Source organism: Pithys albifrons, chromosome 13 (genome assembly GCF_047495875.1).
Source record: "Pithys albifrons albifrons isolate INPA30051 chromosome 13, PitAlb_v1, whole genome shotgun sequence".
NCBI lineage: Eukaryota > Metazoa > Chordata > Aves > Passeriformes > Thamnophilidae > Pithys > Pithys albifrons.
The window spans coordinates 20,692,135-20,718,082 of record NC_092470.1 but is presented as its reverse complement, the minus strand read 5'-3'; the positions used below and the strand labels follow the sequence as shown (position 1 = coordinate 20,718,082).

The following is a 25,948-nucleotide window of genomic DNA, read 5'->3' as shown; positions in this document are numbered from 1 at the left end:
TCCTGATTTAGTCTCTAAACTCCAAACCCAGGGAGTACAGATTTAGCCCCCAAGGGAGCAAACCCTTCCCTGCCTCACACTTCCAGTGCCGTGAGCCAACCTGGCCCGAGGGGTTTTATCCAGCCAAAGCTGGGGACAGGGAACAGCGCATGGAATCCGTGTCTTGTGGCTTTCCAGGACAACACAGTCCCTTTGCTTTATTCCATCGGGGCCGCAGGTCAGTGCTCCAGGGACGGGCCCTGCCACCGTGGCCACCAGTCCAGCGGAGCTCCAGCACGTCCCTTCCATTAATCCTCGGGCTCAGAGCGGTGCGTGGATGGCACGGACCGAGCCTGTCCCGAGCTGTTCCGTGCCAGCCCTTCCCCACCCTGAGCCCACCCTGGCGGCCGGGCTGTGTCTGCCCGTGCTGCCCCCACCCAGCACAGGAAGGGTTAAACAGCTCCTCCTGCCTCTCCAGAACCTGCTCAGCCCATCCCGGCGCTGGCGGGGCCGGGAAGCGCCGCCCGCGCTGCCCCCGCCCCGTCGGGGCGGTCCCGGGGCTGTCCCCGCGCAGCCGCCGCTCGGCCCCGGCCGGGCTGGGAGGCACCGGAGGGACACCGGGAGCGGCCCCGGGAGCGGCAGCGGCCCCGCAGCGGGGCTGGGAGGCACCGGCGGCGGCACCGGCAGCGGAGCGGGGCCGCAGCCCCGGGCCGGGCTCATGCAGGGCTCGGCGCGGCGCCGGCCGTTCCCAGCGGCGGCCCCGGGCTCGCCCCCGCCCGCCGGGACGCTCTTCCCGGGCAGGTGAGACTGGGGACGGCACTGGAATCGCCCTCCCTCATCCCTGGGGTGCTCCCTGCACCCAATCCCCGCGGGTCACCCTGCGCCGAGCCCCCCGGGGCGCCCCATGCAGCCCCAGCCCCAGCCCGCTCCCACCGGGGGACCGCGGGGTCCCGGAGGGTCGGGGACCCCCAGCCCCGGGTCGGGGTCCCCCATTCAGCCCTGCCCAGGGCATCGGGGCTTACCTGGGTGACCGCAGCCCCTGCCAGGCAGCTGAGCCTTCCCGGCGCATCCCGGGTTCCACCATCCTCATCCTCCTCCGTCGGGGTTCCCAGAATCGTCACGGAATGGTCCAGGTTGGAAGGGACCTTAAAGAAGATCCCGTTCCAGCCCGTGCCGTGGACTGGGACACCGTCCTCGCTTCGGCCCGTGGGCTCCGGCGGCTCCGGCTCGAGGCTCATCCCGGGGGTGCCGTTCCTCTCCCGGCGCCAGGAGGGCGATTCCTGCGGTCTTCCCGCAGGGACGGGGCGGTCCGGAGGGGCTGGAGGGGCATTTCATGGAGAAACTTCAGCGGGGCTCTGCAGAGGCACAGGAGGATTTCAGAACAGGAGATGAACCTGATGGTGCATCCCCAGCATCCCGGTGCTGGAATCCCACCAGGAATCGCTGCACTGAGTGCCGCGGGAATTGGGGATTTTGCTTTGTCATGTAAAAGTTAAAAATAGTTGCACTTAATACAGCACTTTTCACCTTGTTCTTGTGCTGCTGCTCGGCCAGGATGGGCCAGTGACAGTAACACCTTCTCGCCTTCTGTCCTGCCTCCTCCTTCCCTGTTATTCCATAAATCCCAAAGCCCCGGTGCTCCAGCAGCCAGGGGGGCACAGGGGCTGTGTGGGGGTGCTCAGGGGGAGGCTCAGGAGCTCAGGCTGTCCCTCTGTCCCTGCAGGCACGGGGCAGTGAAGGGCGAGGACTCCTTCAAGACCTCCCCATTCCACCTGGACCTCTGGTTCTACTTCACTCTGCAGAACTGGGTGCTGGACTTTGGGCGTCCCATCGCCATGGTGAGCCAGGGGAAAGGGGCCTCCTCTGCCTCTGGGTGGGCACAGGCTGGGCACAGGCTGGGGTGGGCCCCTGGGCTTGTTCCTGCTCCAAAAGGATGGAACTTCCTTCAGGAGCTGTCCCTGAGACTGGGATGTACTGGTGTAACTGGGACCGAGTGTGTTGTTCCAGTCACGGGGAAGGTCTCCTGTGAAACTTGTCCCATGTCATCTCTCCCACAGCTCAATGTTTTCTCACCAAAAGTGACCTGGGGAGGTTCTTCTGTGTCATTAAATCCTACAATTTAATGTTTTCTCACCAAAAGTGACCTGGGGAGGTTCTTCTGTGTCATTTAATCCTACAATTTAATGTTTTCTCACCAAAAGTGACCTGGGGAGGTTCTTCTGTGTCATTTAATCCTACAATTTAATGTTTTCTCACCAAAAGTGACCTGGGGAGGTTCTTCTGTGTCATTTAATCCTACAATTTAATGTTTTCTCACCAAAAGTGACCTGGGGAGGTTCTTCTGTGTCATTTAATCCTACAATTTAATGTTTTCTCACCAAAAGTGACCTGGGGAGGTTCTTCTGTGTCATTTAATCCTACAATTTAATGTTTTCTCACCAAAAGTGACCTGGGGAGGTTCTTCTGTGTCATTTAATCCTACAATTTAATGTTTTCTCACCAAAAGTGACCTGGGGAGGTTCTTCTGTGTCATTTAATCCTACAATTTAATGTTTTCTCACCAAAAGTGACCTGGGGAGGTTCTTCTGTGTCATTTAATCCTACAATTTAATGTTTTCTCACCAAAAGTGACCTGGGGAGGTTCTTCTGTGTCATTTAATCCTACAATTTAATGTTTTCTCACCAAAAGTGACCTGGGGAGGTTCTTCTGTGTCATTTAATCCTACAATTTAATGTTTTCTCACCAAAAGTGACCTGGAGAGGTTCCTACTGCTCTTCCCTCTGCCTTGCCCGTGTCTCTGGAGTTGGGGCTCCTGCTCTCCAGCTGGGGCAGGGCAGGAGTGGCCATTCCCCTCAATGGAATGTTTTATATTTGGCACCTGGAGGTGGCAGAGGGGGAAGGGAGAGCCCCTGCTGCAGGATTCCCAAATTCCTTCCTTGGCCCCACAGCTTCATGGCCCTGGCTTTGGGCAGTGACAGGAGGGAACACTGAGCTGTGCACTGAGCACCCACTCCCAGCTGGTTCTTGGGGTGGTCACTCCAAGAAGAGCTGCCCAGCTTGGTTACCTAAAGCCACCTGAGGTCAGACTGACCATTAGGAACCAGCAGCATTCCCAAGGTTGTCTCTGTCAGTGACAGAGACAGGGCTGTGACCCCAAACTGGGTGCTGAGGTTGCTGATGTGCTGCTTTTCCTCCCTCTCCTCAGATAATCCTTCCCTTGGAGTGGTTTCCTCTGAACAAACCCAGTGCTGGGGATTATTTCCACATGGCTTACAATGTCATCACACCATTTCTTCTGCTGAAGGTAACCCTGGGGGGCAGCTGTTCAGCTTGGAAAATGCTGCACAGACAGGGCCAGCAATGCAGGTCTGTAAAGGCTGGGATGTTTTCAGGCTGTCAGTTATTCCCAAATGCCCAGCCCTGCTGGAGGTTAAAGTTTGCCACTGCAGGAACAATCTGAGGTGCCACTTCTCAAAGACCAAAGCAGTGACCACTTCAATACCCCTCAAATTCCTGCAGAGACAAAGCAGATCAATTCCCCCAGGAATTCTGGTTCCAGGAGGAGTCAGAGCCCTTCACCCAAGGCATATTTGTGAGACAACATCCAGCCTTGACTTAAAAAACCTTCTGAGACAGCTGGAACTACAGTAGATACTCTAAATTGTCCAGAGCTTAATTACACTTGTTCTTCAACATTAGAACTGTGTCTTTAGCTGGAATTTATCTTGCTCCAGCTGCCAACCACTGGATCACAGAAACCATTAGGAGGTTAAAGACTGTGGGGTCATTAGAAACCTTTTTATATTAAATACTTAGCAGCCAGAAGATATGAGAAAGCAATTATAAATATATTTTAACCTTCATTAGCTAGAAATTGAGTTATGTCTAAGATGCAAATGATTTTCTCTCTCTCTCTCCTGAGTCTGCCTGTGAAATTTGAAATGCTGGTTTGGCCAAAAGGGAATATTGAGGATCTGGTGCTTTGGAGGTGAAAGCTCAGTGTGACCCTTCACAGCTGATTTCTGCAGACTGGGGGCTCATCAGGTCAAAATTTGCTGTCTTGGACTTCCCTGGCAGCACCAAAAAATCCATTTGTTATTCAGGGTGTGTTTCCTTTGCTGTGTCCCCTCGAAGGATGTCACACTGTCCTTCCCCATCTCCGAGGGCTCTCCTGGACCTTCCCCATCACAGAGGGCTCCCCTGGACCTTCCCCATCACCGAGGGCTCTCCTGGACCTTCCCCATCACTGAGGGCTCCCCTGGACCTTCCCCATCACAGAGGGCTCCCCTGGACCTTCCCCATCACAGAGGGCTCCCCTGGACCTTCCCCATCACAGAGGGCTCCCCTGGACCTTCCCCATCACAGAGGGCTCCCCTGGACCTTCCCCATCACAGAGGGCTCTCCTGGACCTTCCCCATCACAGAGGGTTCCCCTCGACCTTCCCCATCACAGAGGGCTCTCCTGGACCTTCCTCATCACAGAGGGCTCTCCTGGACCCTCCCCTTCAGAGAGGGCTCCCCTGGACCCTCCCCTTCAGAGAGGGCTCCCCTGGACCTTCCCCATCACAGAGGGCTCTCCTGGACCCTCCCCTTCAGAGAGGGGTCTTCTGGCCCTTCTCCATCACAAAGGGCTCTCCTGGACCTTCCCCACCACAGAGGGCTCCCCTGGACCTTCCCCATCACAGAGGGTTCTCCTGGACCTTCCCCATCACCGAGGGCTCTCCTGGACCTTCCCCATCACAAAGGGCTCCCCTGGACCTTCCCCATCACAGAGGGCTCTCCTGGACCTTCCCCATCACAGAGGACTCCCCTGGACCTTCCCCATCACAGAGGGCTCCCCTGGACCTTCCCCATCACAGAGGGCTCCCCTGGACCTTGTGCTCTCCTTGTCCTCCATGACTCCTGTGACGTTCATGCAGCAGTTACAGAGAAAGGGAAAGTTAAGCCTCAGAATTAAATACAAATAAGGAGCTTCTGCCTGTTTTTGGAGGGCTGCAAAGCTGATTTGGCAGCAGGGAGAGGGAGGTGAGGGTGGCCCTGGCTGATCCTGGGGCTGGGATGGTGATGCCCCACACTTGGGGTCTCCTCCAGAGCCTGGAGCTCTCGAGCTGGGGTTGCCTTTGGAGCTGTTCCCTGCTCTGCAGGCTGAGTGTGGAGCTCCTGCTCCTTGTCCCCAGCCAGGCCTGCAGGAACCTGCCCCAGACTCTGAGTCAGCCCCACGTGGCCTCCACAGACCTCAGGATGGCACAGGGAGAGCTCAGCACTGAAACTGGGGCCCAAAATGTTGCCTCAACTGGTTTTGCTGGGAATCAGATCTTTCTAGATATGAGGTCAAACCCAGCTTATTCTTGAGAAGCAAATGCAGAGGTGGCTGAGTCTGGTTCCATCAGGAAGACAGAAAAAAAAACCAACCTGCAAACAGTTCAAGAAGAGTCCTTGGAAAATGATCCAGTGGAGAATTCCAGAGTCTCTCAGGCAGGAGAGGGAGGTGTGTGCAGAGCTGAGTGTGCTGGAGGCTCTCCCTGCCACTGGAGGGCACAGCCAGCCTTGGAGATCCCCTCTGAAGCCACAGAAAGTGCTGCTCCTTTTGGCCTCTCCTGACCCCCTTTGGCTCATTCCTGGGGGAGGAATCGCTCTGGGTGCTCCATCAGAATCACTGTCCAGTTAGAGAAGGTGTCTCTGGTGTCCTCCTCGCTGTCCAACACATCTCTGTGCTTGCAGCTCATCGAGAGGTCCCCCAAGACCCTGCCCAGGTCCATGGTCTACGTGAGCATCATCATGTTTGTGATGGGCGCCAGCATCCACCTGGTGGGCGACTCGGTGAACCACCGGCTGATCTTCAGCGGGTACCAGCACCACCTGTCTGTCAGGGAGAACCCCATCATCAGGAACCTCAGGCCAGAGACTCTGGTAAAGGCCTTTCCACTCACAGCTCCCACTTATGGCTAAAGAGGATGGATTTACAGAAGCACTTGTCAAATATATGAACTTTTTGTTCTTCTCTAATCGCCCCGTTCCCTCTGCCCCTCTAAATCTCCCTCTGTTGTGTTGCAGATTGATTCCTTTGAGCTGCTCTACTACTATGATGAGTATTTGGGTCATTCCATGTGGTGAGTGCTTTGCAGGAGGCCCCAGAACATCACAGGAGGAAGGGCAGATCTGAGCAGATCAGAGCTTAATGTGGAAAAAAAAATGAAGCCCAGCTGCTGAAAGCTGGCTGGGGATAATGTTCTCATGGCCAGGGTGATTACAGGGGAGCTCACCCTTGGAAAATCCTGCTTTATCTCTGTCTCAGGGGTATTTCTGGGATGTGGCAGTTGTTGGGCAGCTGGAGGGAACAGCCTGTCCTTCCATGGCATATCCAGGTGCAAAGACCACCCCCATTTCTGCTCCACTGGAATCTGAGCCCCAAACACCCCAATTTGGAGACCCCAGAAAGGCCTGTCTGTCCCTTTACCTGCTGCCAGATGATCCTGAGGCTGCTCAGAGTGGAGGGAAATCTCTCCCCTTCAGCCTTTCCTGGTTTATTTGCTGTTCCTGGAGTGCTGTGAAGCAGAAAAATCCCATTCTCTTAAATAAAAAAGGGCTCTGTGGGGTTATTGGAATCCTGGTCCACATCCTGCTCTCCTGCAGCTCAGCCTGGACTCAACAGGAGGCTCTCAGAGCCTGGGAATGGCACAAGTGGAATTGTCCTAATCAGCAAAACTGGGCTTTTCCTGCCCAAGACTGGGAATTCTCATTCTCTGACATGAACAGCCCAGGCCCCACCAGCCCACGGGCACAGCAGGAATCTCAGAGCAAGAGATTCCACTTCTCCTCTCAGGAGATGAGCTCAGAGGCTCAGCACAGGAGCTGCCCACGTGCTTGGGTTGGCCTGGGGGGGTTTATCCACTTCCAGGGGCCCCCCAGTGATGGGAGTTGTTCATCTCTGCAGGTACATCCCTTTTTTCCTGATCCTGTTCATCTATTTCACGGGCTGCTTCACCCCTGTGGCAGAGCAGAGCAGGATGCCCGTGGCTGCCCTGCTGCTGGTGGGGCCCAGCAGCCTCTACTACTGGTAAGGGGCTTCTGGCCATGAGGGGTGGGCAGGGATGGGGAGGGAATAGCCCAGGGAACAGCCCAGGGAACAGCCCAGGGAACAGCCCAGGGAATAGCCCAGGGAATAGCCCAGGCAGAGGCTCTGCATTCCCCAGGGCAGCACTTGCTGCAGCTGCTGCTCTGCAGGGCTGGAAAATCAAATCAAATCTCATTGAAATTTGCAGCCACTTCAGTCTCTGGAAGTTGGGGCAACTCCAGGGACTCCCATCAGGAATTCTGTCCATGCTTGGGGTGTTTCTTTCAGTCACAGCTGGAGTTGCAGCCCCTGTGGAGCTGCTGCCTTTCCCCTCACAGGCTGCTGTTTGCTGTGCCCCAGGACAGTCCCTTGGTGGTTTTGGGGTGCTCACCAGGTACCTGCAGCTCCCTGGTGGCTGGAGATGCTGTCCCAGCTCCAGGCAGAGCCCAGGGGATGCTCAGCCACTGCCTCCCCACCAGCCCTGCAGGTCCTTTTGTATTGCCCATTTTCAGGAGCCTCCTCCTCCCCATTGCTGGCCCTGGTGGCAGCCAAGCAGCTTCTCCTCCATCCTCAGGGCTGGTGTTCTCTCTTGCCTGTGGCTTTGCCCTCTGCTGACACTGGGTTTATACAGTAAATCAATTCTTGCTGGGCAGAATCATCAAGATGATTTGGTCAGTTCTCAGCCATTGCACTTTCAGTGGGTCAGGGAATCTCTGTGTGACTGAAGAGCCAGGGGTGCAACTGCCCTTCCTGTGCCACCCAGGCAGGACTGGGCACTGCCAGGCACAGCTCACTGGGTTTGGGATACAGGAACACAACATTCCCAGGTTGGAGCCAGAATCCAGCTTTGGCTCTGCCTTCAAGGCTCCTGCTCCCAGCCAGCCCAGCACCTTCCATTCCCATCCTGGCAACATTCCCTGGCCATTCAAGGCTCCTGCTCCCAGCCAGCCCAGCACCTTCCATTCCCATCCTGGCAACATTCCCTGGCCATTCAAGGCTCCTGCTCCCAGCCATCCCAGCACCTTCCATTCCCTCCTGGCAACATTCCCTGGCCATTCAAGGCTCCTGCTCCCAGCCATCCCAGCACCTTCCATTCCCTCCTGGCAACATTCCCTGGCCATTCTCCTCACAGAGGCCTGGGGTTAAATGACTGATGAGAGCCATGAACACAGAGAGCAGGAAGCAGCACAGCTTTGTGGGGCAGGGGAGGGGGACACATCCATCCCCAGAGCTGGGAGTGTGCCCTCCCCAGAGCTCTCCTGGCATCCCTGACAGCAGTTTTGCCTTTGCAGGTACCTGGTGACAGAGGGGCAGATCTTCATCCTCTACATTTTCACTTTCTTTGCCATGATGGCTTTAGTGATGCACCAAAAACGTAAAGGACTTGTCCTGGACAGCAACGGGCTCTTCCTCTTCTACTCCTTCATCATCACCCTGCTCCTCATCGCTGGCTGGGTGGCTTGGCTGTGGAATGACAAAATCCTCAGGAAGAAGTACCCTGGAGTGATCTACATCCCTGAGCCCTGGGCATTTTACACCCTGCACATGAACAACCTCCACGCAGCAAAGGAAAGTTTATAGGGTTTGATATTTTAGAGTGCTTTGAGAAGAAAAAAAAATTCTAGTTTTTCTAACGTAGATTAATGTATTTCCAATAAATTCCTGACCAAGAGTAGCTGCAGGAGGTGGTGTGTGACAACTGGACCTGGCTGGGGGGTGGGTTCCCCCAAAAAAGGGTTCAGTGTAACTGTTCAAAGGGAGGGTCAGGGCAGGGGCATCTCCCTGTGTGCCCTCACAATTCCAGAGCTCAGTTCCCAGCACCAAATCCCTGCTGTCCAGAGCAGGGGCAGCTCCCCAGCCCCTGGTGAGCCCCTCAGCATCATCCCTGCCCTGCCCAGCATCCCAGCCTGGCATGGCAGTGCTTTGCCAGGAAGCTGCAACGTTCTCACCTCCCCTTGTCTTGGCACAGAGATGAACCTGCTCCTCCCACGCTGCTCCCACCTGAGCCAACGTGCCAGGGAGGGGCTGAGCTGCCCTCCCTGGGACCTGCAGCTGGCTCTGCCTCTCCCAGGAGCCCTCCTGGGGCCAGACCTGCTGCAGGAGGGGCCAATTCCCCACACAGAGTCCCAAAACACCTCAGGCAAGGGCTGAACTCCAGTGTCAGCCCTGCTCTTGTGGGCTCTGTGCCACCAGCAGTTCTGCTCCTGCTCAGAAGGGCCAGTGCCCCACAAACAGCCCAAAAAGGGCATCAGGGAGAGGGAGATTCCTGTGGGCATCACCAGCAGCAGCTCCTGCTCCTGCTGAGAAAGGCCAATTCCCCATAAACAGCCCAAAAGGAGCATCAGGGAGGGTGAGATCCCTGTGGGCATCACCAGCAGCTCAGCTCCTGCTCAGAAGAGCCAGTGCCCCACAAACAGCCCAAAAGGAGCATCAGGGAGGGAGTGATTCCTGTGGGCATCACCAGCAGCTCCTGCTCCTGCTCAGAAGAGCCAATTCCCCACAAACAGCCCAAAAGGAGCATCAGGGAGGGAGTGATTCCTGTGGGCATCACCAGCAGCTTCTGCTCCTGCTCAGAAAGGGCCAGTGCCCCACAAACAGCCCAAAAAGGGCATCAGGGAGAGGGAGATCCCTGTGGGCATCACCAGCAGTTCTGCTCCTGCTCAGAAGGGTCAGTGCCCCACAAACAGCCCAAAAACAGCATGAGGGAGGGGAATGATCCCTGTGGGCATCACCAGCAGCTCCTGCTCCTGCTCCCCCTTCTCCAGCCTCAGGGGATGGAGCTCCTGCAGCTCCAGCTGCCCCCCTGGGTGGTTCAGGGCTGCCCAGTCTGAGTTTGAGCCCCGTGTGACACAACCCAAGTGGCAGGAAAAAAAGGCTTTCAGCAAAACACACTGAATAAAAAAAGCTGCGGGACTCCCGTTGTTCCTGCAGGGCCTTTGAGAGGAGAATCCTTTTCCCACCTCGTTTAAGGATCTGGAATGTGTCACTGTGGCAGAGCAGGGGCTGCCCTGGGAAGGGTCCAGTCCATTCTGCAGTGGTCACTGTGGCCACCAAATCCTCTGTCCTTGGTCTGGATCTCCAGCACAGCCTGGCACCAGCTGCTTCACCCCCTGCCAGGAATTAAACGCTAATTAATAAAACCTCAGGCAATAAAGAACTGCTAAACCACCTCAAAAATCCCTTCCCAGCTCTGCTGAGTTTGCAGGGGCACATTCAGCCCCCCCTTCCCCTGCACACCCCCCGTGAGGGCACAGGGACCTCCCACTGGTGCCCACCTCAACCAGCCCCTTCTCCTGCCCCACAGCAGCACCTGCCAAGCTGGCACTGCCCCTCTCCCTTGCCCAGCACGTTTCCCCAGGGCTGGATTTGTGTCCCGGTACCAAAGCCCTTTGAGATGACCAAACCCAACCCGCTGGACCCCAAACCCCCGCGAGGGGCTGCGGGCGGGGTGGGCAGAGCGCTGTGCCCCGGAGGGCGGGCTGGCACGGGGCAGGAGGGCAGGGCTCAGCCCCGTGGCCATGGCAGCAGCGGGTATTTATTACACGGGGCCGCCTCCGCCCGGGCTGCGGGACTTTGCCCTTCCCCGAGGGCACAGGTGGCAGCGGCGCCGCGGCCCCGACGGCAGTGCCAGCCCCGGCCCCGACGGCAGTGCCAGCCCCGGCCATGGTGAGTCCGGGCTCGTCCCGAGCGCTGCCCCCGCTCCCCTCAGCCGCCTTTTAAAGCTCTTTGGGTTCTCGTGTCTTTCCCTTTCCTCCCTTCCTGCTACAGGCGAAGTTTCTGTCCCAGGATCAAATCAATGGTACGTACTTGGGGCTGCTTTGGGGGTTTAATTACCAAGATCAGCTTCACAAATTTAAGTGTATTTATATAAAAATGCCATTACCCCACGAAGTGTCTCGTGCTGGGCTTGCTCTCCCCCTCCTCTCCCGGGATGTGCTGGCTCTGCAAACAGAGAAACCTCCCCATGGTTAACTGGGAGCAGCCCCGGAGCCCGCACAGACCCGCAGGGGTTGGGTTGGCACCGGCAGAGGAACCAGCCACGTCCCAGCCCTGGCAGCACATCAGCCCCTGCCAAGCCCTGCGGGGATCGGGGGGTACCTCGGGTGCCCCCTGGCACTGCTGGAGGGTCTCGCTGCGATGGGAGCGAAGGAAGGGGGGCAAGGAGGAGGTGCGGGGGGTACAAATTCCCCCTGGGAGGCACCGGGGCACGGGGAGCTCTGCCAGGGGCTGGGTTTGCTCCGGGGTTGGCAGAAGAAAGCTGAAATAAGAGTATTATTGCAAATCTGTTAATCTGCAGCGCCCTGGGGCTCAGCAGCTCCGCGGGAGGAGGCGGCGGGGCAGGGGAGGCCACGGGGCACCCACGGGGCACCCACGGGGCACCCACGGGCTCCCCGCACTCCCCCCTGCCCCGAGGGCTGGGCATGCAGAGGGTGAGGAGCGGGGGTGGCACCAAACAGGCTGATTGTCCCCGGGCAGCACAACCCGCCCGGAGCCAGCGCGGGCAGCGGGGAGGGAAGGGCTGGCAGAGCCTTAACTGGGTCAGCTCCGGCCCCGGCTTTGTTACTGGGAAACTGGGAATCTCCTGGGCGAGGGGGAAGGGGAGAGGGCGGGGGGGCAGGAGGGAGATGCTGCAGATCACGGCACCCCCAGCCCCAGCATCCCCACCACCCCCAGCATCTCCACCACCCCCAGCATCCCCACCCCACCTCCATACCCAGCATCTCCACTGTCAGCATCTCCACCACCAGCATCCACCACCTCCAGCATCTCCACCACCCCCAGCATCTCCACCCCACCCCCAGCATCTCCACCACCCCCAGCATCTCCACCCCACCTCCATCCCCAGCATCTCCACCACCCCCAGCATCCCCACCACCCCCAGCATCTCCACCACCCCAAGCATCCCCACCACCCCCAGCATCCCCACCACCCCCAGCATCTCCACCACCCCCAGCATCTCCACCCCACCTCCATCCCCAGCATCTCCACTTTCAGCATCTCCACTTTCAGCACCTCCACCACCAGCATCCCCCACCTCCAGCATCTCCCACCACCACCACCATCCTCCACTTCCAGCATCTCCACCACCACCACCACACTCCATTTCCAGCATCCCCCACCTCCAGCATCTCCACCCCACCTCCATCCCCAGTATCTCCACTTCCAGCACCTCCACCACCAGCATCACCAACACCTCCAGCATCTCCCACCACCATTCTCCACCACCACCACCACCATCCTCCACTTCCAGCATCTCCTCCTCCACCACCACCACCATACTCCATTTCCAGCATCCCTCACCTCCAGCATCCCCACCACCATCCTCCACCTCCAGCATCCCTCACCTCCAGCATCCCCACCTCCAGCAACTCCACCTCCAGCATCCCTCACCTCCAGCATCCCCACCACCATCCTCCACCTCCAGCATCTCCACCTCCAGCATCCCCACCTCCAGCAACTCCACCTCCAGCATCCCTCACCTCCAGCATCCCTCACCTCCAGCATCTCCACCTCCAGCATCCCTCACCTCCAGCATCCCTCACCTCCAGCATCCCTCACCTCCAGCATCTCCACCTCCAGCATCCCTCACCTCCAGCATCCCTCACCTCCAGCATCTCCACCCCCAGCATCCCTCACCTCCAGCATCTCCACCCCCAGCATCCCTCACCTCCAGCATCTCCACCATCTCCCCCACTCCTTCCTCCTCTCTCCCACCCTCTCCCACCCCCAACAAGGCCAAGGAAAGCCCTTTCTTTCAAACACCCCCCTCCCAATTTGAAAGCCTGGGAGGCTCCACTTCCAGACTCGCCTCATTAGGCTGAAGGACCCCAATTAGCTGAGCTGTCCCCAAGGCTGGATTTTAATTGCCCTTGGCTCTTCCCCGGGGTCCCCCCCGCTGTCCATCCCCCTCCCGAAAGGAGACACCCCGAGCCGACACCGAATCCCAGCTGGAATCCTTCCAGCGCCCCCGGGAGCGGCCACGGGGCGGCTCAGCGAGATCCGACACGGCCTGACCGAGCTTTGGTTCTTAATTAGAGTTCAAGGAATGTTTCTCCCTGTATGACAAGAAACAAAAAGGCAAGATAAAGGCGTCGGACCTGCTGGCAGTGCTGAGGTGTCTGGGAGCCAGCCCGACCCCGGGGGAGGTGCAGAGGCACCTGCACCTGCACAGGATCGGTGAGCGGGGGCAGCACAGGCTGCACACGGGGCTGGGGGGGGGGGGGAAAATCCCATTTTTGGGGGTCAGGAGGCTGCCCAGAGCCCAGCAGGGACACCCACTCTCTGCTGAAACTGCAGAGCCAAGAGCAGGCAGCAAACCCCACTCATTTCCAACATGGATGGGGAACATCATCCAGCCCACGGGTTAAAATAGTGGCATCAAAGTCACCAAATCCCCCAGGACAGGGTGAGACAAACACATGGGGGTGGATTTTGAGGCTGGGAAACTGTTCAGCCCAAGCAGCAGAGGAAAAGGGCACAGAAGGATATTTAGCTGCAGTTACAGAGAAATAAATTGAAATCACAAAGACTAAAGAAAAATTGTGAGATGAGGGGGGAGGGTGGTAAAAATTCGGGATACAAGAGCAGAGCAGAAGTTTAGGAAAACTAGAAATGGGGTTTTAGGAGAGGACAAAGCCACAGCAGTGGGTAAAAGGCAAAAGAAACCCCAGGAAGGGGAGCTGGGGGTGGGGAAGAGGAGGGGGGTGTTGAATCCTGGACCCAAACCACAAACTGAGCCATGAGCTGCTCTTGCTCTTGCAGACAGAAACGCAGAGCTGGATTTCTCCACGTTCCTGAACATCATGTACAGGCAGATGAAGCAGGAGGAGCCCCAGAAGGAAATCCTCAGAGCCCTGGCCATGATGGACAGGCAGAGGAGAGGAGTCATCTCCGTGGCAGAGCTGAGGGCAAAGCTCACCAGGCTGGGGGAGAAGCTCTCAGAGGAGGAAGGTACTTTGCAACCCCAGCATGGAGCAAACACTCCCCATCTTCTTATTCCCTGATGTTCCTCTGCAGTCAAATTTGGGATGAGGGAGGATCTTTGCCAGCAGGAGGCAGGAAAGCAAAAGGAGTAAAGAAAACCCAGTTTGTCAGAAATTTGCCTCCAAGGGGCACAACAAGAAGGAATTGGAAGGTGAAAATAATTCAGACCTTCCTTGTACTGGCACAGGTTGGGCAGAGCAGCTGTGGCTGCCCCATCCCTGGGAGTGCCCCAGGCCAGGCTGGACAGGGCTTGGAGCACCCTGGGACAGTGGGAGGTGTCCCTGCCCAGGGCAGGGGGTGGCACTGGGTGGGCTTTGGGGTCCCTTCCACCCCAAACCATTCCAGGATTCTGTGCCACTGAAGGTCCCTTCCCAACCAAACCATCCTGTGATTTTTTTAAACAGCTGATATTGCCCCACATGTTTTATGTACTTGTTTAAACTTCTTAAACCCCTTCCCACACTTTGCTACAGGCAAGGAGAGAGTTTTCCCAGGGCTGGGGGGCTTGCACAGACCCCTCAGGCCCCCTGAGGGTGGAACTGTCCTGGCTGATGTTCAGAGTTCAGATTTAACCAGAGCTGGTCAGTGCAGTCACCACCACCAGCCTCACACCAACAAGGAGTTTCTCCAATTGTTACACTGGAGTGATAATTCCCACAGCTCTTTCAAACACTTGGAGAGCACTGTGAGAGCTGAACCAACAGCCAGGACAGGGAGACATTCCCCCTAATTAAAGGCTTCCTGGAAGAACCATTTTCTCCAAAGCCTTGGGAGGTGCAGAGGGATTTCCTTCCCATTGTTTTGGCATCTGACTTGGGCAGATCCTAAAGCAGGAACTGAGGCTGCTCCTCCACGAGAGGTTCCCCCCCTGGCTTTGCCCCTGAACTCTGAGCTGCCATCAATATTTGATACCAGACTCCATTTCAGCAGCACCTGCTGCTGCTCAGAACTCCTGCCATGGCCCTTCCACTTCCAGCAGCTCCAGAACAGCCTTCAGTCATTTGAATTAATGTTTTTTTTACCAAACCAAGACATTTTTCTTGTGTGTTCTTATCAAACACACAGAGAAGAATTCAGTTTTCTGAGTTTCTGTCCTTGGAAGGATTTGATGAGCAGCAGGATGTTCTTGTTGGAGGGATTAGATCTCCTGGAAGGAGAGTTGTTCCTCATCTCATCTATCCCTCTGCAACCAAATCCTGCTGGCAGCAGCTTCCCCTGGCCCCCTGAATTCCCTGAGAGCAAACCCAGCCACAAAGAGGTGATGCTGCTCACAGACACCCTCACCCATTTCTGTAAAGCAGCTTTTTCTCTCCTAAATCCTTCCCCCTTCCCACGATTTCCCCCCAGATTTCACAACTGGCAACTGCAAAATCATTGTGTGCTCCAGGATGAGCACCCGGGTCTGGTTCAAACCCCCACAGGTTGTTCAGCCACAATCAAAGTTCTGGTGCCCTCAGCCAAGGAGTTTCCAGTGCCAGGGAGGGCACCAGAGCCCTGCCCTGCCCTGGTTTGGACTGGGAGGGCACCAGAGCCCTGGCCTGGTGTGGACTGGGAGGGCACCAGAGCCCTGGCCTGGTTTGGACTGGGAGGGCACCAGAGCCCTGCCCTGCCCTGGTTTGGACTGGGAGGGCACCAGAGTCCTGGCCTGGTTTGGACTGGGAGGGCACCAGAGCCCTGCCCTGCCCTGCCCTGGTTTGGACTGGGAGGGCACCAGAGTCCTGGCCTGGTGTGGACTGGGATGGCACCAGAGCCCTGCCCTGCCCTGGTTTGGAGTGGGAGGGCACCAGAGCCCTGCCCTGCCCTGCCCTGGTTTGGACTGGGAGGGCGCCAGAGCCCTAGCCTGGTTTGGACTGGGAGGGCACCAGAGCCCTGCCCTGTCCTGGTTTGGACTGGAGGGCACCAGAGCTCTCCCCTGGCCTGGTTTGGACTGGGAGGGCACCAGAGCCCTGGCCTGGTTTGGACTGGGAGGGCACCAGAGCTCTCCCCTGGCCTGGTTTGGACTGGGAGGGCACCAGAGCCCTGCCCTGGTTTGGACTGGGAGGGCTCCAGGGAAATGGGCACAGAGAGAGGACTCAGCCCAGCCCTGGGTGGGATCCCTCTGTCTCCACAGTCCAGCAACAGCCTCAAACACCCAGAAAAGTCCTGCTAATGAAATGGCAAAGGAAAAATGCAGGTGCACAACCCAACAGCTCCCTCTGCACCCTCCACAGGACATCCAGCCACGTTTCTGGGCTGGAAAACAGGGGCACGGGGGGGGAATGGGCACTGCCCCCTCCACAAACCTGCCCTGGGCTGGCTGAGATCCTGACCCAGCCCCTGAGCCCACACAGTGCCCAGAACTGCTGGGATGCCCTGGGGTGGTTTCCAGGGGGGAATTCACCTCCTCTCCTGCCACCCCAAGGAAGTGCCACCCCAAGGAAGTGCCACCCCATGCCCAGGAGCAGCCTCACCCAACGCTGCCTTCCTGGGTGGCATTTCTCAAGTTCTTGAATTTCCTTGAGAGGAAAAGGGCCTTTTATGGCTCAGCCTGTCCAGGAGGGAGTGGTTGGAGTCAGACACAATGAGTGCAGTCACTGCCAAGGCATTCCCAAAGCTGGAAGGGAAAGTGTCACCACTGCTGGTGCCAACTGCCCTCCCAGTATTCCCAGTGAGAGCCTCAAAGCCCCAGCTGGGAAGGTGTTTTGTGCTTTCAAGCACCACAGGCCCATCCACATTAACCAGAAACACACAAATCTACTTAAAATGGGCACAAAATTCTGCATCACCACCGAGTTTGGGACAGGTCTGGAATTCAAGTTAAATCAGCTCTTACCAAAAGGCTGATTTAAGCTGAATTTTGAGTCTTTTCCATGTGGAATTCAAAGAAATGGACAAGTTTGCTCTGGAAAGTTGGACTTGGAATTCAAAATCAAAGTGTTGACAATGTTACTTTGAAACTCTCACCTGGCTGGCACCTCCCCTGACCCCAGAAATTCTGATTCCATTAAAACCCCCAGAAACCCCAAATCCTGCCTGGCTGTTCCTCCTCTGAGGGTCACACCAATCAAGGCCACTCACACTCCCCTTTCCTGTTGCTCTTCCCAGTTGATGACCTGCTGAGAGAAGCCAAAGTTGGGCCCAGTGGCACCATCAAATACGAGGAGTTCGTGGGCACCATTTGCCTTCCCACCGTCGACTACTGAGCCCTGCTGGGGGCAGCACCTGGCAGGGCTTCACCTCCACTTCTCCCAGAACTGCCCAGACTTTGGGGTCAGTGGCCTTTGAAAAGCCTGTTTGCCTTCACAGCTTCAACTTCCACAGGTTCCCACCTCGTTTCTGCAGAAATGGTGTCCCAAAATGGGAGTTATTTCAATAAAGGGAGTGCAACGTTCCCTCCTGCAACACGTGTCGTGCTTTAAAAAATAACTGTTATTTTAAAATGCATTTAAGGCCAGGGATTGTGGCAGAATTGGCAAGTGGTGCTTGAGGTCTCCAAGTTGACATCACCCATCTGGGCTCGGTGCCTGTATCCGTGCCCACATTCCAGGCTGGTGCCAAGGACCTGCTCCCAGAGAGCCTGGCAGGGCAAACAGGACCCAGGAAAACTCAAGCTCTTCACAACAGGAAAATCCTCCCCAGCTCTGACTTCAGACTATTCCAACCACTCTGACCCAGAGTGGTTCCTATTGATGTAACTGCACCTCTATCTCAGCAGCCTCAGGAAAGATCCACAGAGGAATATCTGGGATTTGGGAGAACAAACAGCAGATGATCTCTGCAGTCAGCTGGAAAATCTCACAGAGATCTGCTCTGCACAGTCAGGGCATGAGGAGCAACCTGGAAAACCCTCTGGAAGAGCCCATGGTCCTACAAAGCTGATGTGGCTGCTGCCTCCAGGAGCCCCTTCCTCTCCCTCCACAGCCCTTTCTTTAACCCTCATTCCTCCCACTCTTTGCTCTGTGAAACAACCAGCAAACAATTCATGGAGCCACAGCAGATCCAATGGATTAGGAAGGAATTCCTGGCTGGGAGGGTGGGCAGGCCCTGGCACAGGTTGGGCAGAGCAGCTGTGGCTGCCCCAGCCCTGGGAGGGTCCCAGGCCAGGCTGGAGCAACCTGGGCTGGTGGAAAAGTGGCTTTTTAGATCCTTTCCAATCCAAGCTATTCCAGGATTCATTTATCCCACAACACAAAGACCAACACCAGGAACATCACACAAAGCTGCAACAGAACCACCCAGGGCTGGAACTGCCACAAACCTCCTTAGGAACTGAGGAAAAACCAAAACATGAGCAAATCTCAACCCTCCAAAGCACTAAGAGCATCTCTGGAAGGGTAAAATAGGGATTATCCTCATGGAATACCCCATGGAGGGGGAAGGTACAGAAGATTAAATGACATGGCAAATGCCATGCCAGGAAAGGAAGCAGAGCCAGGATCTTTCAGTCCTGCAGGTAGAAGAGCTGCAGGTTTTGCCCTCTGGGTTTGCCACCCTCCAGATTCAGGTCCTGGTCCTTGTGGTCCTCAGCAGGCCCAGACTGACCCTGGAAGCTCCTCCTTGGATCCTGGCACATCCCAGCTCCCTGAGCAGGTCACGCTCCAAGGGGGAATGAACTTTGCTCCATGGAAAACACACACCTTGTTTAATTCTTAATTAGCTTTTCCTACTCTATGGATAGAAAATAAAGCAGAAAAGCCTCAATTTCTCCAAGAATTCAGTTACAGGCAGCACTTGAGCAACATTCCAGAGACAGGGAGGGGAGACCCACTGGGAAATCCAGAGGAAGCTGCACAGGAAGGGGAGATCCAGTAGGAAATCCAGAAGAAGCTGCACAGGGAGGGGAGATCCAGTAGGAAATCCAGAGAAGCTGCACAGGGAGGGAGATCCACTGGGAAATCCAGAGGAAGCTGCACAGGGAGGGGAGATCCACTGGGAAATCCAGAGAAGCTGCACAGGGAGGGGAGATCCAGTGGGAAATCCAGAGAAGCTGCACAGGGAGGGAGATCCACTGGAAAATCCAGAGGAAGCTGCACAGAGAGGGGAGATCCACTGGGAAATCCAGAGAAGCTGCACAGGGAGGGAGATCCAGTGGGAAATGCAGAGAAGCAGCACAGGGAGGGAGATCCACTGGAAAATCCAGAGGAAGCTGCACAGGGAGGGGAGATCCAGTGGGAAATGCAGAGAAGCAGCACAGGGAGGGAGATCCACTGGGAATTCCAGAGAAGCTGCACAGAGAGGGGAGATCCACTGGGAAATCCAGAGAAGCTGCACAGGGAGGGAGATCCACTGGAAAATCCAGAGGAAGCTGCACAGGGAGATCCAGTGGGAAATCCAGAAGAAGCTGCACAGGGAGGGGAGATCCACTGGGAATTCCAGAGAAGCTGCACAGGGAGGGAGATCCACTGGAAAATTCAGAGGAAGCTGCACAAGAAGGGGAGATCCAGTGGGAAATCCAGAAGAAGCTGCACAGGGAGGGGAGATCCAGTAGGAATTCCAGAGGAAGCTGCACAGGGAGGGGAGATCCACTGGGAAATCCAGAGAAGCAACACAAGGGGGGAAGATCCAGTGGGAAAATCCAGAGGAAGCTGCACAGGGAGGGGAGATCCAGTGGGAATTCCAGAGAAGCTGCACAGAGAGGGGAGATCCAGTGGGAAATCCAGAGAAGCAGCACAGGGAGGGGAGATCCACTGGGAAATCCAGAGAAGCAACACAAGGGGGGAAGATCCAGTGGGAAATCCAGAGAAGCAGCACAGGGAGGGAGATCCAGTGGGAAATCCAGAGGAGGCTGCACAGGGAGGGAGAACCAGTGGGAAAATCCAGAGGAAGCTGCACAGGAAGGGGAGATCCAGTGGGAAATCCAGAGAAGCAGCACAGGGAGGGGAGACCCACTAGAAAATCCAGAAGCAGCAGCACAGGGAGGGAGATCCAGTGGGAAATGCAGAGAAGCAGCACAGGGAGGGAGATCCAGTGGGAAATCCAGAGGAGGCTGCACAGGGAGGGGAGATCCAGTGGGAAATGCAGAGAAGCAGCACAGGGAGGGAGATCCAGTGGCTAATCCAGAGCAGGTGAAGCCAACAGCAAAACGTGGGAATTCCTGCTGTTACTCCCAGGGCTGGGATAGCCCCACTCACCTGGCACTGCAGCTCTGCCCACTCCCTGGGCTCATTCCTGACCTCCAGAGCTCTCCAGACTTCGCTCCACGAGCACCAGGACACGACAAACCCTCAGGGAGCACAAGCAGCTCCTGAAACTTGGGAGTTTCCCGGGAGAATTTGGTTCCAACACGCACCAACAGCCCAATTCCAGCTGACCCCACCAGTGCCCAGGCTCAGGCCCTGCCACTGCCCAGCACAGGGGAGGACAATCCTCTCCCACAGACAATGGCAGAGAGTGGATGCCACAGGGATTGCCCAGCTCCCAATCCCTCTGGATTCCTGCCAGGCTGGGGAGGCCATTCCCAAAGGAAAGCTGGAAAGAGGAGTCCCATTCACACTCCCACACACTCAGGGGACAAAGCAGAGCTTGGAGGGACAAGGGTGGGACACCTCAAGCCACAAACACCCAAAGGCAGAGCATTCCAGGGCAGGAAAACCACAGGAATCACCCTGTCCCCCCTCCCTGTGCCCCCCTCAGGAAACACAAGATAACTGAATGCTTTTTATTACATCTAAAGATTTCTACAGAAACAGGTAACATTCAATAGGTAAACCAGGTTTTTTTTTCCAATGCATATAATAAATATTTTCACTCGGTACTTTTATACAAACTGACATTGGTCTACTATACATTTTTAAAATCATTGACTGGTTTGGCATGCCGTGTGGAAAGGAGGAGAAAAGGCTTAAGGCAATGGATGACAGGTTTCAATTCATGGAATTCATGGTTCATTTTAATATTCTGCTTATATACATTTTTCCCTTTGTTAATTAAAACAATTAACAGCAGCACTTTCGGGGACCACCAGCAATTTTCCCTTGTTAGAAATCTAAGTTCTGTTAAAAAGGAAATAAAATAAAACAAGTTACACTGATAAACCAAAAGCTTTTCTATTGAAAATGTGCTTAAAACCCTGAAATGTTAAATTGCAGTAAAAAAAATTAATATTCCAAACGTTCTCCTCACAGTCCTCAGCTCTGCTTTGGGAGGCAGGTCCACCAGAGTCCAAGGAAAAGCCACCCCATCCTTGGCAGGGGTATGGAATCCTTGCCCTGGAGAGGAGGGGGCAGCCTGGCATTGCTGAGGTTATGGCAGTGCCGGGTGGTTTGCCATGGGTGGTTTAATGTGGTTTTCCATCTTCTGAAGGCTGCGGGAGCCACTCAGAGCCCGCTGCTCCCCCAGGGCTGGGGGGCGTGGGCACACACGGGGCAACCCCAAACGTTGGGCACATCCCAGTCCGCTCGGGAGGAGCTGCGGGAGAAGGGGCTGAGCTCTGAGGGGCACAGCAATGCCACCTGCAGGGCACGAGCAGCAGCACAAGCCACACCTGGGACCTGAAGGAGGCGGTTTGGGAGCAGCGAGGTTTGCAGGGCAGTGTGGAGAACTCAGACCGAGACTTCTACCAAGCAACGTTAACCGTGGTCAGAGGCACAGAGGGTTGCCCAGCCCGGGCACAGCCGGGCTGGCACAGGAATACTCACAAAGCACATGGAGAACACCACACAGGAGCACTGCAGACCATGCCTGGCCCTCCCTGAGGGCAGAGATGCCAGGGGGGGTGAGGGAGGGCAGAGCCTTCCCCCCCAGGGTCACCGTGGACGCCGCTGGCCGATGTCACCGTGCCCGGCGGGCACCGCTGCCACATCCCAGGATGGCACACACTGCCACGCTCCACCTCAGGGCACTGGCAGGGTTTTAGGAGTGCCCCCAGCTGCTGTGCAGGTGGTCTGTGAGCACACAGTCAGTGGGGGTGGGCAGGGCTGTGCCACATCCCGGGGCAGCCACATTCCAGCCGGGCACACACAGTGCCCTGGAGCCACCAGGGTGGCACCCACGACTACAAGGTATGAGATCTCTTCCTAGTGTAGGTTCAATCACTTCAAAATCAGACTGTTTAAAAAATAAGTATTTCCCATTTTCTATCCTTTTATTTATTTTTTTCTTTTTTTTTTTTTTAAACTGACATTTAATAAATTATAAAATCGGTGTATGGTGAAATATAATATATCAGCCAGATATGTATGAAATACACATGCATGGGAAAAACTATTTAACTCACTTGGAACTCACACACACGGCTCTATAAATACATATATACACACACATATACATATAAACACAAACATTTGTTTTGCAAAATTCAAGTCAACTATTTAGTGGCAGAGGGATGCTGTAAAAACACTAAAAACGATTTGGATGCCACATAATGTGAACCTTTCAAATAACCATACGACTGATCATACAGCAATACCTAATGCTACTTGGATTAAAGATTTTTTTTTTGCCTTTTTCCTTTTTTTTTTTTCTTTTTTCTTTTTTTTTTTTCCTTTTTTTTTTTCAATCAATGCAAGATTTTTGAGACGACTTCATAGGCAAAAGGTGGCCCTTGTCAATGCTCGAAGCAAAGAGCTGAAATCAACAGGTTTGGATATGAAAAATTCAGACAAGAATCTGCTTATTTTAGTATTCCTTAACTCTCTTTCCTGATAAACTTGTTAACCTGCACTTTCAACCAGTTATAAAAATATTTTTCACACCAGAGGAAATATTTACTCTCTCTGACATGGACTTTGGGACACAAGAGAATCACTTCCTTCCTCCCCTTCTAAAAGAATCTCCTGAAAAACTGCATTCCAGCTATTTACACATTTGTCACTCTTTAAGAAGAACAGATCAGCCCAAATGACCCATCAGTTCTAAAAAATAAAAAGATTTTTCCTATGCCATGCACAACTTTAAAAAGAAAAACCAAAAAGAACCCAGGAAGTGAATGTGGCTCCAAGTTCAACACAACTGGGAAATCCAAGAAAAGCAAAGGAATTCCAAGGCCAGAGAGAGAAAAGGGAAATTTGAAAGCCACTTCCCTAAAAGACTTGGATGGGGAGCAGCCCCTGGAGCAGGTGGGATGCAGGGGGTGGTTCCCTGGCTGGCTCTGCTGGCACACTCACTGATGCCCAGCTGGGCCCAGGGCTGTGCCCTCAGCTCGTGGTGCCCCAGCACCAGCTGCACTCCCAGGGCAGAGGGATTTGGGTGTTCTCCTCGTGCTGAGCTCCCACATTCACCCTGGGGGACAGATCTGATGTGCTGCTCTAAAGGAGGGTCTGCAGAGAGAGCCCTGCCAGGGTTGGCTGATGGGCACGGGCAGCTCACCAACCTCAGGCTGGCACGTGCCGAGTACTCTGCTGACAAACATCCTGAAGTTCTCAGAAACCAGAGCCTCCAGTCCCAGGTGGGGGTGCTCTGATTTGGGGCTGGATCCTGTAATCCCACAGAGGCACAGCCAAGGAATTCCTCAGGCTGAGATCTCAGGGAGCCTGGCCTGGGGAACCACAGAATCCTGGAATGTGCTGAGCTGGAGGGGACCCCTTGGGATCAGAGCCCAACCCCTGGCCCTGCACAGACACCCCAAAACCCAGCAGGAGCCTGAGGGTTTGGCCAAGCACTCCCTGGACAGGCCTGGAGCTGTGCCCACTCCCTGGGGAGCCCTTTGGATGAAAATCCTCTCCCTGCCACCCAACCTCAGCCTGCCCTGACTCACCTTCCTGCCATTTCCTCCAGTCCTGCCACTACTGAACTGGCAGCTTGACCCAAGCATGGAATCCAAAAGGAAAATTGCCTGAATAAAGGGTCACATGGAACCAGAGATGATAAAACATCCTAAAAAACCAAAGCCACTCCTGAAAAGCTCTGCCCTGCCAACAGAGGGGAGGCAGAGCAGGGTCTGCTCTGCTCTAAGGTTAATAAAATCTGCACTAAATATGAGATGGGGAATCAGATTCCACCAGCAAAGGGAAACGTCTCCAAGAGGAGAAAAAAAAACCCTCTCCCAAGCTTGAACTTTAGAAGTTCAGCTCCTTTCCTGGTTATGTTACTGTGGAGAAAATAATGCCATTTGTGTCCAAACCAGAGGGGAAAAGAAAAAAAGAAACTCACATGACAAATGCACAGGTGTAAAATCTTCAGCATCCATAAAAATGAACTGAAGCTCCTTGTTTTTGTTAATTTTTTTGTCATTTTGTGTTTTTTTTTCTTATTTTTACCAGTGAGGCCATCTTAGGTTTATATACAAAAGTAAAACTGAAAATATACTTTTGTTCTCTGTACACATAAATTTGTTTTTTTTTCCCCCTACAAAAGGAAAGAAAAAAAAAAACAAACGACAAAACGAAGCAAAAAAACCCAAAACAAAAAAGAAAAACAAAAAACGAAAAACAAAAAAGGGAAAACAAAAAAGGGAAAACAAAACAAAAAGGGAAAAACAAAACAAAAAGGGAAAAACAAAACAAAAAAGGAAAAACAAAAGAAAAAGGGAAAAACAAAAGAAAAAGGGAAAAACAAAAGAAAAAGGGAAAAACAAAAGAAAAAGGGAAAAACAAAAGAAAAAGGGAAAAACAAAAGAAAAAGGGAAAAACAAAAGAAAAAGGGAAAAACAAAACAAAAAAGGAAAAACAAAACAAAAAGGGAAAAACAAAACAAAAAGGGAAAAACAAAACAAAAAAGGGAAAAACAAAACAAAAAAGGGAAAAACAAAAAGGAAAAACAAAACAAAAAAAACCCAACCAAACCAAAAAACAAAACCAACTTGTCTTATGTTTCTAACATAAAGTAAAACCAAGCACAAAGGTTTCCTCTGTCCAAAAGGATCAGTCCAATGAAATAATGTCTGGTATGATACCAAAGATTGACGCCGTGTCCGAGCTGCTCCTACTGGCAACGGGATGCCCATGATTCTCTCGCAGGCTGTTGGAGGAAACAAGACTGCTGTTACTGCCACTATTGCTACCATTTGTGGCTGGCAGGGAACTGCTTCCTCCTGCATTGAGCTGATCGAGAAACATCTGGGATGAGGTGTAGGGGAAAAAACGGGAGTGTAAAAGTTCTTGATCATCGGACGCGGAAACGGCCGCGGCTGCGGCGGCAAGGAGGGAGGTGTTGTAATGCTGGGGGGAGAAACAACAAGTTAAACTTCAGACAGGCACACCCAGAGCAGCACAAAGGGGAGGGGTTGGTTGGTTAAAGCTCTGGAAGCTTCGGGGGGTCACGGGGTTCTCAGCTAAGGGAATGATGGGGGGAATTGTAACTGCGCGGCCCTTCGGGTCTGAAGCGAAAAGGAACTGGCTTCAGAATCCTAAAATGGGCTTCAGAACCCTAAAATGGGCTTCAGAATCCTAAAATGGGCTTCAGAACTGGCTTCAGAATCCTAATATGGGCTTCAGAATCCTAAAATGGGCTTCAGAACCCTAAAATGGGCTTCAGAACCCTAATATGGGCTTCAGAACTGGCTTCAGAACCCTAAAATGGGCTTCAGAACCCTAAAATGGGCTTCAGAACCCTAATATGGGCTTCAGAACCCTAATATGGGCTTCAGAACTGGCTTCAGAATCCTAAAATGGGCTTCAGAACCCTAAAATGGGCTTCAGAACTGGCTTCAGAAGCCTAAAATGGGCTTCAGAACCCTAAAATGGGCTTCAGAACCCTAAAATGGGCTTCAGAACTGGCTTCAGAACCCTAATATGGGCTTCAGAATCCTAATATGGGCTTCAGAACCCTAAAATGGGCTTCAGAACTGGCTTCAGAACCCTAAAATGGCCTTTAGAACCCTAAAATGGGCTTCAGAATCCTAATATGGGCTTCAGAACCCTAAAATGGGCTTCAGAACTGGCTTCAGAATCCTAAAACGGGCTTCAGAACGCTAAAATGGGCTTCAGAATTGGCTTCAGAAGCATAAAATGGGCTTCAGAACCCTAAAATGGGCTTCAGAACTGGCTTCAGAACCCTAAAAATGGCTTCAGAGCC

The 25,948-nt window shown here is 54.3% G+C and overlaps 3 protein-coding genes across 5 annotated transcripts in view; 2 read left to right on the top strand and 1 right to left on the bottom strand.

Annotated features, from left to right (window-relative positions):
- The first annotated feature begins 527 nt into the window (after positions 1-527).
- CLN6 (CLN6 transmembrane ER protein) lies at positions 528-8,708 on the top strand. The gene is made up of 7 exons (XM_071568743.1): positions 528-780; positions 1,703-1,817; positions 3,186-3,284; positions 5,701-5,889; positions 6,034-6,089; positions 6,914-7,036; positions 8,326-8,708. The coding sequence occupies exons 1-7, from the start codon at positions 698-700 to the stop codon at positions 8,612-8,614; spliced, it is 954 nt and encodes a 317-aa protein (XP_071424844.1). The 5' UTR covers positions 528-697; the 3' UTR covers positions 8,615-8,708.
- A 1,882-nt stretch (positions 8,709-10,590) lies between these two features.
- CALML4 (calmodulin like 4) lies at positions 10,591-17,388 on the top strand. Of its 2 annotated transcripts, XM_071568819.1 has the most exons (5): positions 10,591-10,699; positions 10,802-10,832; positions 13,070-13,210; positions 13,796-13,984; positions 17,102-17,388. In XM_071568819.1, exons 1-5 carry the CDS (start codon positions 10,697-10,699, stop codon positions 17,197-17,199), a joined length of 462 nt encoding a protein of 153 aa, XP_071424920.1. In that variant the 5' UTR covers positions 10,591-10,696; the 3' UTR covers positions 17,200-17,388. The 2 variants fall into 2 exon arrangements, with proteins under 2 accessions (XP_071424920.1, XP_071424921.1); XM_071568820.1 differs by lacking the exon at positions 10,802-10,832.
- A 3,258-nt stretch (positions 17,389-20,646) lies between these two features.
- The window catches only part of PIAS1 (protein inhibitor of activated STAT 1), a 73,475-nt gene continuing 68,173 nt past the window's right edge, over positions 20,647-25,948 (bottom strand). Inside the window, exon 14 of one of the 2 annotated variants that reach the window (XM_071568388.1) lies at positions 20,647-25,092. In XM_071568388.1, the coding sequence (XP_071424489.1) occupies positions 24,796-25,092 (297 nt within the window). In that variant the 3' untranslated portion in view covers positions 20,647-24,795. The remainder of the gene's footprint in view (positions 25,093-25,948) is intronic. The other variant, XM_071568390.1, reaches the window with a different exon arrangement.

Excerpts from the sequence above, each read along its gene's own strand:
- CLN6 (XM_071568743.1), top strand. The coding sequence starts at position 698 with ATGCAGGGCTCGGCGCGGCGCCGGCCGTTCCCAGCGGCGGCCCCGGGC. Across the intron at positions 781-1,702 it reads GGGACGCTCTTCCCGGGCAG|GCACGGGGCAGTGAAGGGCG; the intron begins GTGAGACTGGGG and ends CTGTCCCTGCAG. Across the intron at positions 6,090-6,913 it reads TATTTGGGTCATTCCATGTG|GTACATCCCTTTTTTCCTGA; the intron begins GTGAGTGCTTTG and ends TCATCTCTGCAG.
- CALML4 (XM_071568819.1), top strand. Across the intron at positions 10,833-13,069 it reads GTCCCAGGATCAAATCAATG|AGTTCAAGGAATGTTTCTCC; the intron begins GTACGTACTTGG and ends GTTCTTAATTAG. Across the intron at positions 13,985-17,101 it reads GAAGCTCTCAGAGGAGGAAG|TTGATGACCTGCTGAGAGAA; the intron begins GTACTTTGCAAC and ends TGCTCTTCCCAG.